Below are 11601 nucleotides of genomic sequence, written 5' to 3'. Positions count from 1 at the left end.
GCAGAACTCAGCTAATCCAGAGGAACTGTGTCCAGGTGTCATGAAGGTCCCCTGCTGAGAATGCCTAAGAGATGCCAGACCATCCTGGGCTCAGTAACACAAGCTCACGGGAGAGCAACCATGGGAGCCGCAGACTCAGATCAAGGTGAGGATTCAGCAAGACCTCAGTCCAGGGGCAGGAGAGAGACCACCCCATCTGCAGACCCTGAAGAGTCAGTGATGGTGAAATTGGGCTCCACTTGTCCCCAGCGCCAAAAGAGAAGTACCCCAGGATGGCCACAGTGATCCACCTGCCTGTCCTTGTCCTTTTTTATAGGATCAGTGTGAGTGAGTAGGGAGCTTCAGACTGAGCATGTGACCTGAGGGCTTTAGAGTCTTCAGAGTTGCTGATGGAGATGGGCACCAGGGGGCAGAGCACAGGGGATCCCCTCCAGCTGACACACCTCAGGGGAACCTGTCTTGGCCACTCTCTGCCAGGCTGCTCTCATCACAATAGCCAAAGTGTGGGAGAAAGGAAAATAACATAAGAAAGATTCTGTTTTTACATAACACAGGCTATTACTTAAAAAAGGAAGAAAGTTCTTTAAAAAAAAATTATTTTAAAAGGAAGAAAATTCAGACACATGCTACAGCCTGGATACTCCTTGAAGATATTGTATTCAGTGAAATAAAACAGTTACAAAAGACTTATTGTATTTTCTGTTTTTATTAAGATTGCAGAGTAGGCAAATCGATAAAGACAGAAAGCAGGGTGGTGGTTGTCAGGGGCTGTGGGAGGGGGAGGCGAGTTCTGGTCCAGTGGAGCCTCAGGTTTCAGGAAGAAAGAATATGGAGATGCATGGTGGTGATGGCTGCACAAGAGATGAATGGATTTGATGCCACTCACCTGTACACTAAAAATGCTTAAGTGGTCAATTTTCTGTTGTGTATATTTCACCACAGGAAGGAAAAAAGAAAGGAGAAAAACCCCATCACAAAGGACAAATATTGCATGATTCCACTCATATGAGGTCCTGAGAGGAGGCAAATTCTTAAAAATCAGGGGTACACTGGTGCTTGCCAGGGCTGGAGAGGAGAATGAGGTATTAGCACATAATTGGGACATAGTTTCATTTTTGATGTAAAACAATCTGTGGATGGATGGTGTTGCTGGTTGTACAATGATGTGAGTTTCCTTAATACAACTGAAATGTACACTTAAAAGTGGGTAAGATGGTAAATTTGATGATTTTCAAAAATTAAAACAAATTGTTGAAAAGCTGAACCTTTGTGGGCAAACATAGCAGCACCTGAACACTTTACAGTCTGTAAAACACTTTCACACTCAACACCGTGCAAGCTACCCCAGGCCTGTGATGGGAGTATTTACTATCTCAATGTCACCTGGGAAAACTAAGGCTCAGACTTGCTCCCAAATGGGGAAACTGGCAGGTCGGTCTTTTTTCTGGACCATGCCATTTCCTTAGAGGAAGAGAAATCCTTCATCCCTCCAGTAGTCTAAAAAATGTACTTTCCTTCCATAAATGCTCCCTGTGAGCTTGAGATGAGTCATAAACATCAATTACCTCTTGTCCAAAGAAGTGAGCTCAGAGGCCTGATTTCCTAGGGGCCGCAGAGAGCTCAGACTGGCGGGGCCGATGGGGTCCCTCTGTGACTGGCATCAAGTGTCAACTCACTTCTGGAACAGCCCCACCTCAGGGGGAAAGCTCCCTGAACTCCTCCTTCACAGAGACTCTGGAAGCCACTCTGCTGTGTCCCCATCTCTCTGTCTTCCAAGAGTGGGGGGAGATTTGGCATCATGCAGCCCTCCTTGATGGGGATAAGTTGGAAGCAGTGACAGTCTTCATTTTCTCGGGCTCCAAAATCACTGTGGATGGTGACCGCAGCCATGAAATTAAAAGACATTTGCTTCCTTGAAGAAAAGTTATGACCGATCTAGACAGCGTATTAAAAATCAGAGACATCACTTTGCTGACAAAGTCCCCTGTAGAAAAAGCTATGATTTTTCCAGTAGTCATGTTTGGATGTGAGAGTTGGACCATAAAGAAGGCTGAGTGCTGAAGTATCGATGCTTCTGAACTGCGGTGTTGGAGAAGAGTTTTGAGAGTCCCTTGGATGGCAAGGAGATCCAACCTGTCCATCCTAAAGGAAATCAGTTGGGAATATTCATTGGAAGGATTGATGCTGAAGCTGAAACTTCAATACTTCGGCCACCTGATGCAAAGAGCTGACTCATTTGAAAAGACCCTGATGCTGGGAAAGATTGAAGGTGGAAGGAGAAGAGGATGACAGAGGATGAGCTGGTTTGATGGCATCACCGACTCAATGGACATGATTTTGAGTAAACTCTGGGAGTTGGTGAGGCGGACACGACTGAGCGACTGAACTGAACCGAACTGACTGGGACTTGGTGATGGACAGGGAGGCCTGGCGTGCTGCAGTCCATGGGGTCGCAAAGAGTCGGACATGACTGAATGACTAACTGAACGGAACTGAAGAACTGATAAAAAATTTCAAAAGTATAAATCTGTAGATAGATACACGCATAATGGAATCACTTTGCTATAGACCTGAAGCTAATACAATATTGTAAATCAACTATACTTTAATAAAACATGGAAACAAACTAGTCACTTCCTACTGAATTCAAAGGTGAGTTGATGCTGGAGAAGTAGGGCTAGAGACCATCACCAGGGGGAAACCCTTCCTGCTGGAATATCAGACCCTGGGGAGGGCGACAGAGGAGCCCCTGCTACTTGTGCAGGATCTCTACAATCCTAACTCTCTGGCTTTCTCCCATTTTCAAAGCTCCCCTACTCCTGGCCTCTCATTGCTAGTCTCCCTGTCTCTCCCTTATTCTTCCCTCAGTGTCTTCTTCAGTTCAAAATACGTGGTTTCTCCTCTTGACCCTGCTCATGTCCCTGGTCCCTGCATTGCTCTAGGGGTGGCCCAGCCGGGCCCTACTGCAGACTCTCATAGATCCGGGTGAGCTTCTCCAACTTCCTCTCCAGCTCCTGGGCTTCCTGCCTCATGTTCTCAGCTGATGCTGTCTTTGCCCCCTCCTGCAAGTCCTGTGCATCTTTCACCAGGGAGTACACGTCCAGCCCTATGAATATACCTGAGAGGACTCCACTCCTTATGCGGGCTGCTCTAGTCGCTGCCAGAGCTGTGCCTCCAAAATTTCTTGTCACCTGCTGGGCACTTTGGACAGAGAGTCGCCCGGTGTTTATGAAGCGCTGAGCAGTGGCTAGTAATTGAGGGTTGCGTCTGGCCACCTTGATGGCTTGAATATGCTTCGCAAAGTCTTTAACTTTTTTGAGAAGACTTACGGATTTTGCTGTGGCTTTGCTAAAGCACTTGGCTTGGGTTTCTGCTGATGACGTGTTTACAGTTTCCACCACCAAGGTGGACAAACCTGTTACAGTAGCTGCTGCTCCCAGCCCTATTCCAGCGGCTGAGAGTCCCAGACTGAGGCCTGCTGTAAAGGGTGCCAGACCCAGGCCAAGGATGCCCAGGGCACCAGACGCAATACTGGTGGAGGAGGCCACCACATTGGAGATGGTGCAGTCCCTGTGTACCTTGTCAACATGGTCTGCGAGCTCACGCAGCTTTTTTATGCTCTCCTTCAGCTCCTGTTTTACCTGAGGAAACTCCTTCAAAAACCTCTGCTTTTTCTGCTGGTATTTTGGGCACCTCTCTTGGTTCTTCCTGTTCAAGATTGTTAGCAGCTTGATCAGACATTTACTGAGTCCATCTGCCTCTTCCCTGTAAACAATGAACATTAAAGTCTTAGAAGACAGTGTCCTTGTCTATGAAGCAGGCTCAACAAGCTCTATCCTGCATAAAGCACAGAGATTTTATGGTAAATCACAAGAATTTTACTAACGTAAAAATTTTTCCAACCTTAAACCCTCATTTGGATATTGTTAGTGCTTCATGTACTTATTCAATCATGGAATAAATAAGCAAAGGTCAGCTTAGGAGACATTTAACTTAAGAGAGATATTTGATAAAGACACCTCAAAGGCAGACCAATACCATCACTTCCAGAATGTGTGTAAAATGGGAACTTCACAGATAAACAAAGAATTGGGATTAGAGCAGAAAACCCTTCATTCAAGGACCTTTGAGGAGTCCTCTTTTTCTTTGCTCTTGGCTGCTAGGATGTGGTCCAATGGACCAAGGTTATTCTGGCTGGTAGAAATGTCCTCGTCTGCCTGGGACTTTGGCCACTGGACAGTCTGACAAGTTGACATGTGGTGGGCCTCTGGGTCATGTGGTATCACTTCTGACCTCTGGAGGAGCTGGACACTAGGGCAGTAATCTGACCTCTGGGAGGGTCTGGAGATGACAGGTCAGGGTAATGTGCTGTTAAATAGGGTGAGCGTCCCTGGCGGGTAGTGCTCCATGTGTCCTGCCCCACTGAATCCAGGACAGTAATGCATCCTGGGACAATGGAAGCTGCGTGTGTGAAAACTGCCCAGACTCTGCCCTGTGGCTGGTGGGAAACTGCATCCTTCCCTGTAATAAACCATAACTGGGATCCTGAAGCTTTAAGTCAGTCTGTGCATCTTCTATGGAGCTCTAGAATCTGAGGGTGGTTGTGGGATCCCCCAAATTTGCCCTTTATGGAAAATGTAAAGGCAGTCCTGGGACTGTGCCCTCATACTTCTAGATCGGCTAACTGTGTGTCTCGATTTTATTTTATTTTTTAAATCAAAACTCAGGTAGAAGGACCCTTAACGATCATTTTGCCTGGCATCCACTCTCACCCTAGCCTGATATCCTTGGCCTTCTCAGCAGAAGGACACTGGGTCTGTCACTGCCCATATTGACTGGGAAGCAGGAGATGAGCTGTGCGCCCTGTTCCTCGTGGGCCCTTCAGCCCACCTCACTGACTCCTGAGCCAGCACCCAGCACCGCTGTCCTCTCAGGGGTCACATGTAAATTTGTGACAGCCTCATGAGCCTGCACCCCAAGGCTGTGTGCAACTTTATTGAACCTCTGAAGATTCAAGAGACTTGAGGAAACACCGATCTGAACGGCTGAGCCTGATGAGACCGGCACTTGCACAGCGGGTGGAGGAAGTGTTTTCCTCTTGGGTGGGGATGCGTGAGGCTCCTCAGAATCCCTCAAATGACACACAGCCGCAGCCACTCACTGTGACCCTGGAGGGCTCCCTGAGCCACACGGCCTTCCCACTGTCATGACGGCTCCACATAGACTAGAAGAGGGTCCCAGATGGAGTGAGAATCCATGTCCCAGGCAGGGTGTGGAGGACATGGTCACCCAGGGCCCTCTAGCCCAGCTTGAGGGGATCTCGTCAGGAAGGGAAGAAATGTCCCCTCTCCCACTCCCAGGACCTCTGCTAGGGTCACAGCCCCTTCAGTCCTGTGTCCTCGGGGCCCACTCTCCCCACTCTAGTCCTGGCCCTGCTGCCCAAGCCCACCTACTCATCCTCCAACCTGGACCCTCTGCTCCACCCTGACTTCTAGGTCTGACCCTGGTCCAGACCTCCCTGGGCCTTTGGATGAGATGATTGCACTTGCTTCCCCACCTCTGACTCTGCAGTTCACTCAGGCCATCACCACAATCCATCAGATTAAATTGCTACTCCCACTGGACACATAACACATAACAAATCTGAGACTCAAAGTCTTAAACCCACAGGCCCAGAGTTGGGCAGGGCTAGATCCAGGATCCCACCAGGTCCAACCAGTTCCCCTCCAGCCTCTCTGCCTTATTAGCCAGCAGGAACCTGCAGTGTTGGTATAATTCCTAAGATGGGGTATGAAAGAGTTTTAGAATCCCAGGAACACAAAATGGTGTTTGGGTCAGGATTTTCCAACTTGACTCAATGGAGGTCCTTCTTGGTTCTCATCTCCCGGAAGAAGGTCCCTGATTCTTCCCAACAAGCTTATTTTAAGTTAACATTGATTGAGCACCTACTCTGTGTCAGAAATCATGAAAAGCACTTGTATACCCGATCTCAGTGTCCTCACAGTAAAACTGAACAGAGGATGAAGCAGAGAGTAGTTCTGTAACTCGTTCAAGGTCATATGACCTGCCCTTTCTTGCAGGTTTCGTCTCTTCTCAACCCAGTGTCATTCAATGCCAACAAATAACACGGAGGAAACATTCCACATAGGATCTTGAGGAGGAACATCCTCGACCCCAACCATAGGATCTTCCTGGAGGAAACTAGCCTGGGAGAATCTTCCTGGGGGCATGTTGGTGACATTCCTGGTGTACCTGCATGGTTACCTGGACAAATTGGCCTCGGTCACAAGATTCTCCCAGGGTTCATCTTCAGTGAGCAGGGATAGCAGTTCTTCCAAACTCATATTCTTCTGGACATACTCAAAGACATCCTTATAAAAGCTTTGGCTCTCTAGACAGGAAAATAAAAATGGAAGATTCAAATAAACTATGGTGTGATGTAAATGGTATCGAGTATAAGTGGTTAAAGTTCACCTTTCTGAGCAGCATTCATCTGGCACGTTGTTGATGGATGTCTCTGGGGTCTCAGGTGGACTGTATGAACAAGCCCCAATTCATAATTTAACACCCAGACCCACCCACTCTGCAATGACTGTATTAGAAGACAGGGGGCTTCAAGGCAGTAATTAGATGAAATGAGGCCTTCAGTGTGGGCCCTTAATTCAGTAATATCAGTGTCCTTATTAAATGAAGAGACGTCAGATCTCTTCCTGTCTCTCTCTTCCCTGAAGTACTAAGTGTTCTTAGGTTTCCTTTCTCTCATGCATCACTAAGGGCGAAGTGAACTCAGGGCTCACATGGAGGGAACCCACAGCACTAGATCTGTGTGTTGACTGCTTAGGGTGGTGTGGGTGGAGGAAATAACTGAGCACCTGGGTGTCTGTGGGCTTCCCTTTTAGCTCAGTTGGTAAAGAATCTGCCTGTAGTGCAAGAGGCCTGAGTTCGATCCCCGGGTTGGAAAGATCCCTGGCTTGGGAAGATTCCCTGGAGAAGGAACTGGCAACCCACTCCAGTAGCCTTGCCTGGAAAATCTCATGGACAGAGGAGCCTGGTGGGCTGCAGTCCATGGGGTCACAAAGAGTTGGGCACGACTGAGCAAGTAACACTTACTTTGGGCTTTCCTTGCGGATCAGCTGGTAACGAATCCGCCTGCAATGTGGGAGACCTGGGTCGATCCCTGGGTTGGGAAGATCCCCTGGAGAAGAGAAAGCCTACCCACTCCGGAAGCACTGTGGCTTGACGGATAGCGCAGGAAGAGCAGCCGAGAGGAGCTACCCCACATCCAAGGAGCGGCGGTTGCATGGCAGGAGGGCCGAGAGGAGCTACTCCCCGTTCAGGTCAGAAGGGGCAACTCGTCCAAGGTAAGGAGCAGTGGCTGCGCTTTGCTGGAGCAGCCGTGAAGAGATACTCCACATCCAAGGTAAGTAAAATGGTAGGTGTTGCGAGAGGTCATCAGAGGAGAGACACACTGAAACCATACTCACAGAAAACTGGACAATCTAATCATCTAGGACCACAGCTTTGTCTAGTCTATGAAACTAAGCCATGCCCGTGGGGCAACCCAAGACGGGCGGGTCATGGTGGAGAGGTCTGACAGAATGTGGTCCTCTGGAGAAGGGAATAGCAAACCACTTCAATATTCTTGCCTTGAGAACACCATGAACAGTATGAAAAGGCAAAATGATAGGATACTGAAAAGGAACTTCCCAGGTCAGTAGGTGCCCAATATGCTACTGGAGATCAGCGGAGAAATAACTCCAGAAAGAATGAAGGGATGGAGCCAAAGCAAAAACAATAGCCAGCTGTGGGTGTGACTGGTGATAGAAGCAAGATCCAATGCTGTAAAGAGCAATATTGCATAGGAACCTGGAATGTCAGGTCCATGAATCAAGGCAAATTGGAAGTGGTCAAACAGGAGATGGCAAGAGTGAACGTCAACATTCTAGAAAACAGCAAACTAAAATGGACCGTAATGGGTGAATTTAACTCAGATGACCATTATATCTACTACTGCAGGCAGGAATCCCTCAGAAGAAATGGAGTAGCCATCATGGTCAACAAAAGAGTCTGAAATGCAGTACTTGGATGCAATCTCAAAAATGACAGAATGATCCCTGTTCGTTTCCAAGGCAAACCATTCAATATCACAGTTCTCCAAGTCTATGCCCCAACAAGTAACGCTGAAGAAGCTGAAGTTGAATGGTTCTGTGAAGACCTACAAGACCTTTTAGAACTAACACCCAAAAAAGATGTCCTTTTCATTATAGGGGACTGGAATGCAAAAGTAGGAAGTCAAAAAACACCTGGAATAACAGGCAAATTTGGCCTTGGAATGAGGAATGAAGCAGGGCAAAGACTAATAGAGTTTTGCCAAGAAAATGCACTGGTCATAGCAAACACCCTCTTCCAACAACACAAGAGAAGACTCTACACATGGACATCACCAGATGGTCAACACCGAAATCAGATTGATTATATTCTTTGCAGCCAAGATGGAGAAGCTCTATACAGTCAACAAAAACAAGACCAGGGGGTGACTGTGGCTCAGATCATGAACTCCTTATTACCAAATTCAGACTCAAATTGAAGAAAGTAGGGAAAGCCGCTAGACCGTTCAGGTATGACCTAAATCAAATCCCTTATGATTATACAGTGGAAGTGAGAAATAGATTTAAGGGCCTACCTAGATCTGATAGATAGAGTGCCTGATGAACTATGGAATGAGTTTCATGACATTGTACAGGAGACAGGATTAAAGACCATCCCCATGGAAAAGAAATACAAAACAGCAAAATGGCTGTCTGGCTAGGCCTTACAAATAGCTGTGAAAAGAAGAGAAGCAAAAAGCAAAGGAGAAAAGGAAAGATATCAGCATCTGAATGCAGAGTTCCAAAGAATAGCAAGAAGAGATAAGAAAGCCTTCTTCAGAGATCAATGCAAAGAAATAGAGGAAAACAACAGAATGGAAAAGACTAGAGATCTCTTCAAGAAAATTAGAGATACCAAGGGAACATTTCATGCAAAGATGGGCTCGATAAAGGACAGAAATGGTATGGACCTAACGGAAGCAGCAGATATTAAGAAGAGGTGGCAAGAATACACAGAGGAACTGTACAAAAAAGATCTTCATGACCTGGATAATCACGATGGTGTGATCACTCATCTAGAGCCAGACATCCTGGAATGTGAAGTCAAGAGGGCCTTAGAAAACATTACTATGAACAAAGCTAGTGGAGGTGATGGAATTCCAGTGGAGCTATTTCAAATCCTGAAAGATGATGCTATGAAAGTGCTGCACTCAATAAGCCAGCAAATTTGGAAAACTCAGCAGTGGCCACAGGACTGGAAAAAGTAATTTTTTATTCCAATCCCAAAGAAAGGCAATGCCAAAGAATGCTCAAACTACTGCACAATTGCACTCATCTCAGACACTAGTAAAGTAATGCTCAAAATTCTCTGAGCCAGGCTTCAGCAATACGTGAAACGTGAACTCCCTGATGTTCAAGCTGGTTTTAGAAAAGGCAGAGGAACCAGAGATCAAATTGCCAGCATCCACTGGATCATGGAAAAAGGAAGAAAGTTCCAGAAAAACATCTATGTCTGCTTTCTTGACTATGCCAAAGCCTTTGACTGTGTGGATCACAATAACTTGTGGAAAATTCTGAAAGAGGTGGGAATACCAGACCACCTGATCTGCCTCCAGAGAAATCTGTATGCAGGTCAGGAAGCAACAGTTAAAACTGGACATGGAACAACAGACTGGTTCCAAATAGGAAAAGGAGTATGTCAAGGCTGTATACTGTCACCCTGTTTATTTAACTTCTATGCAGAGTACATCATGAGAGACACTGGGCTGGATGAAGCACAAGCTGGAATCAAGATTGCTGGGAGAATTATCCGTAACCTCCGATATGCAGATGACACCACCCTTATGTCAGGAAGTGAAGAGGAACTAAAAAGCCTCTTGATGAAAGTGAAAGAGGAGAGTGAAAAAGTTGGCTTAAAGCTCAACATTCAGAAAACTGAAAACATGGCATCCAGTCCATCACTTCATGGGAAATAGATGGGGAAACAGTGGAAACAGTGTCAGACTTTATTTTTCTGGGCTCCAAAATCACTGCAGATGGTGACTGCAGCCATGAAATTAAAAGACGCTTACTCCTTGGAAGAAAAGTTATGACTAACTTAGATAGCATATTCAAAAGCCGAGACATTACTTTGCCGACTAAGGTCTGTCTAGTCAAGGCTATGGTTTTTCCTGTGGTCGTGTATGGATGTGAGAGTTGGACTGTGAAGAAGGCCGAGCACTGAAGAATTGATGCTTTTGAACTGTGGTGTTGGAGAAGACTCCTGAGAGTCCCTTGGACTGCAGGGAGATCCAACCAGTCCATTCTGAAGGAGATCAGCCCTGGGATTTCTTTGGAAGGAATGATGCTGAAGCTGAAACTCCAGTACTTTGGCCACCTCATGTGAAGAGTTGACTCTTTGGAAAAGAATGATGCTGGGAGGGATTGGTGGCAGGAGAAGGGGACGACATAGGATGAGATGGCTGGATGGCATCACTGACTCGATGGGCATGAATCTGAGTGAATTCTGAGAGATGGTGATGGACAGGGAGGCCTGGCGTGCTGCAATTCATGGAGTCGAAAGAGTCGGACAGGACTGAGCGACTGAACTGAACAGAACTGAGTATGTATATAGCTTCCTGCAAAAGACAGCAGGGGAGTACTCTCTCTGCCCTCTTCTGATGTCTATGTCAGAAGCTTTCTCTATCTCTTTTATACTTTAATAAATCTTTATTACACTAAAGCTCTGAGCCTTCAAGCCTTGTCACCGGCTCTGGATTGAATTCCTCTCCTCCAGAGGCCAAGAATCCTGGTGTCTTTAACGGCTCAGCAACGATCTCTCAACACCACTCTCACAAGTAGAAACCAGTCAGAGACAAGGCAGCTGATTACCTGAGCTTCCCCTACGGTCTTCTGAGCTCATGGTGGCAGCAGCTGGGTCTCAGAGATCTTCCTTCAGCTCCTTGTCTGGGTCGGGCTGGAAGGAGGTGAGGCTTCACCCCTGGGGAAGAGAAATCAGACTGTGGGCTCCATCAATAGTGAGCAGTGGCTCAGGGAGCAGTGAGGAGCGAGGTCTCTGGCAGGTTCCCCTGCAATGACCACAAATGCCACTGGGGACTAAACCTGGCATGTTTCTCTGATTCCTGTGCTCTGCTGGCTGCTAGTTCAGAAAAGTTACTCATTCTCCTATCAGCTCCCTCCAAGCCAACTCAAAGTCCTGCTCTCCTGTTGGGGCACAAGGAGAGGATAATCAGACTGGAGACAGCCAATCGTGAAGTTATCAAAGCAATAAAACCAGAGGCAGAAAAACAGATGGGGAGGGAACATTCTAGAAATTATGTGAGGTTGGGAACACTTGTGCTTACAAATTGGTAATAACTAATATCGGTCCATTGTCTATGACGTGCAGGCTCCTGAAACTCACCTAAACTTGGGTCAGCCCAAGTTTGCATGCTGCTACCAGAGCCTGGACTTGAACCCAAGTGTTTCTGATCCAAATCCCAGGTTTGTGATGACTATGCTCTACTCCCTTTAA

The 11601-nt window shown here is 46.9% G+C and overlaps 1 protein-coding gene across 1 annotated transcript; it reads right to left on the bottom strand.

Annotated features, from left to right (window-relative positions):
* Positions 1-2960: 2960 nt before the first annotated feature.
* On the bottom strand, positions 2961-10989 carry LOC138079352 (apolipoprotein L3-like). Its single transcript, XM_068972268.1, has 3 exons — positions 10959-10989; positions 6265-6391; positions 2961-3765 (listed from the first exon to the last, which is right to left on the bottom strand). Exons 1-3 carry the CDS (start codon positions 10987-10989, stop codon positions 2961-2963), a joined length of 963 nt encoding a protein of 320 aa, XP_068828369.1.
* Between the last annotated feature and the right edge of the window lie 612 nt (positions 10990-11601).

Source organism: Capricornis sumatraensis, chromosome 4 (genome assembly GCF_032405125.1).
Source record: "Capricornis sumatraensis isolate serow.1 chromosome 4, serow.2, whole genome shotgun sequence".
NCBI classification, from domain to species: domain Eukaryota; kingdom Metazoa; phylum Chordata; class Mammalia; order Artiodactyla; family Bovidae; genus Capricornis; species Capricornis sumatraensis.
The sequence above is the reverse complement of the archived record's forward strand: the minus strand, read 5'-3'. Positions and strand labels throughout refer to the sequence as shown.

Excerpts from the sequence above, each read along its gene's own strand:
- LOC138079352 (XM_068972268.1), bottom strand. The coding sequence starts at position 10,989 with ATGAGCTCAGAAGACCGTAGGGGAAGCTCAG. Across the intron at positions 6,392-10,958 it reads AGACCGTAGGGGAAGCTCAG|AGAGCCAAAGCTTTTATAAG; the intron begins GTAATCAGCTGC and ends TTTCCTGTCTAG. Across the intron at positions 3,766-6,264 it reads ACCGAGGCCAATTTGTCCAG|GGAAGAGGCAGATGGACTCA; the intron begins GTAACCATGCAG and ends CATTGTTTACAG.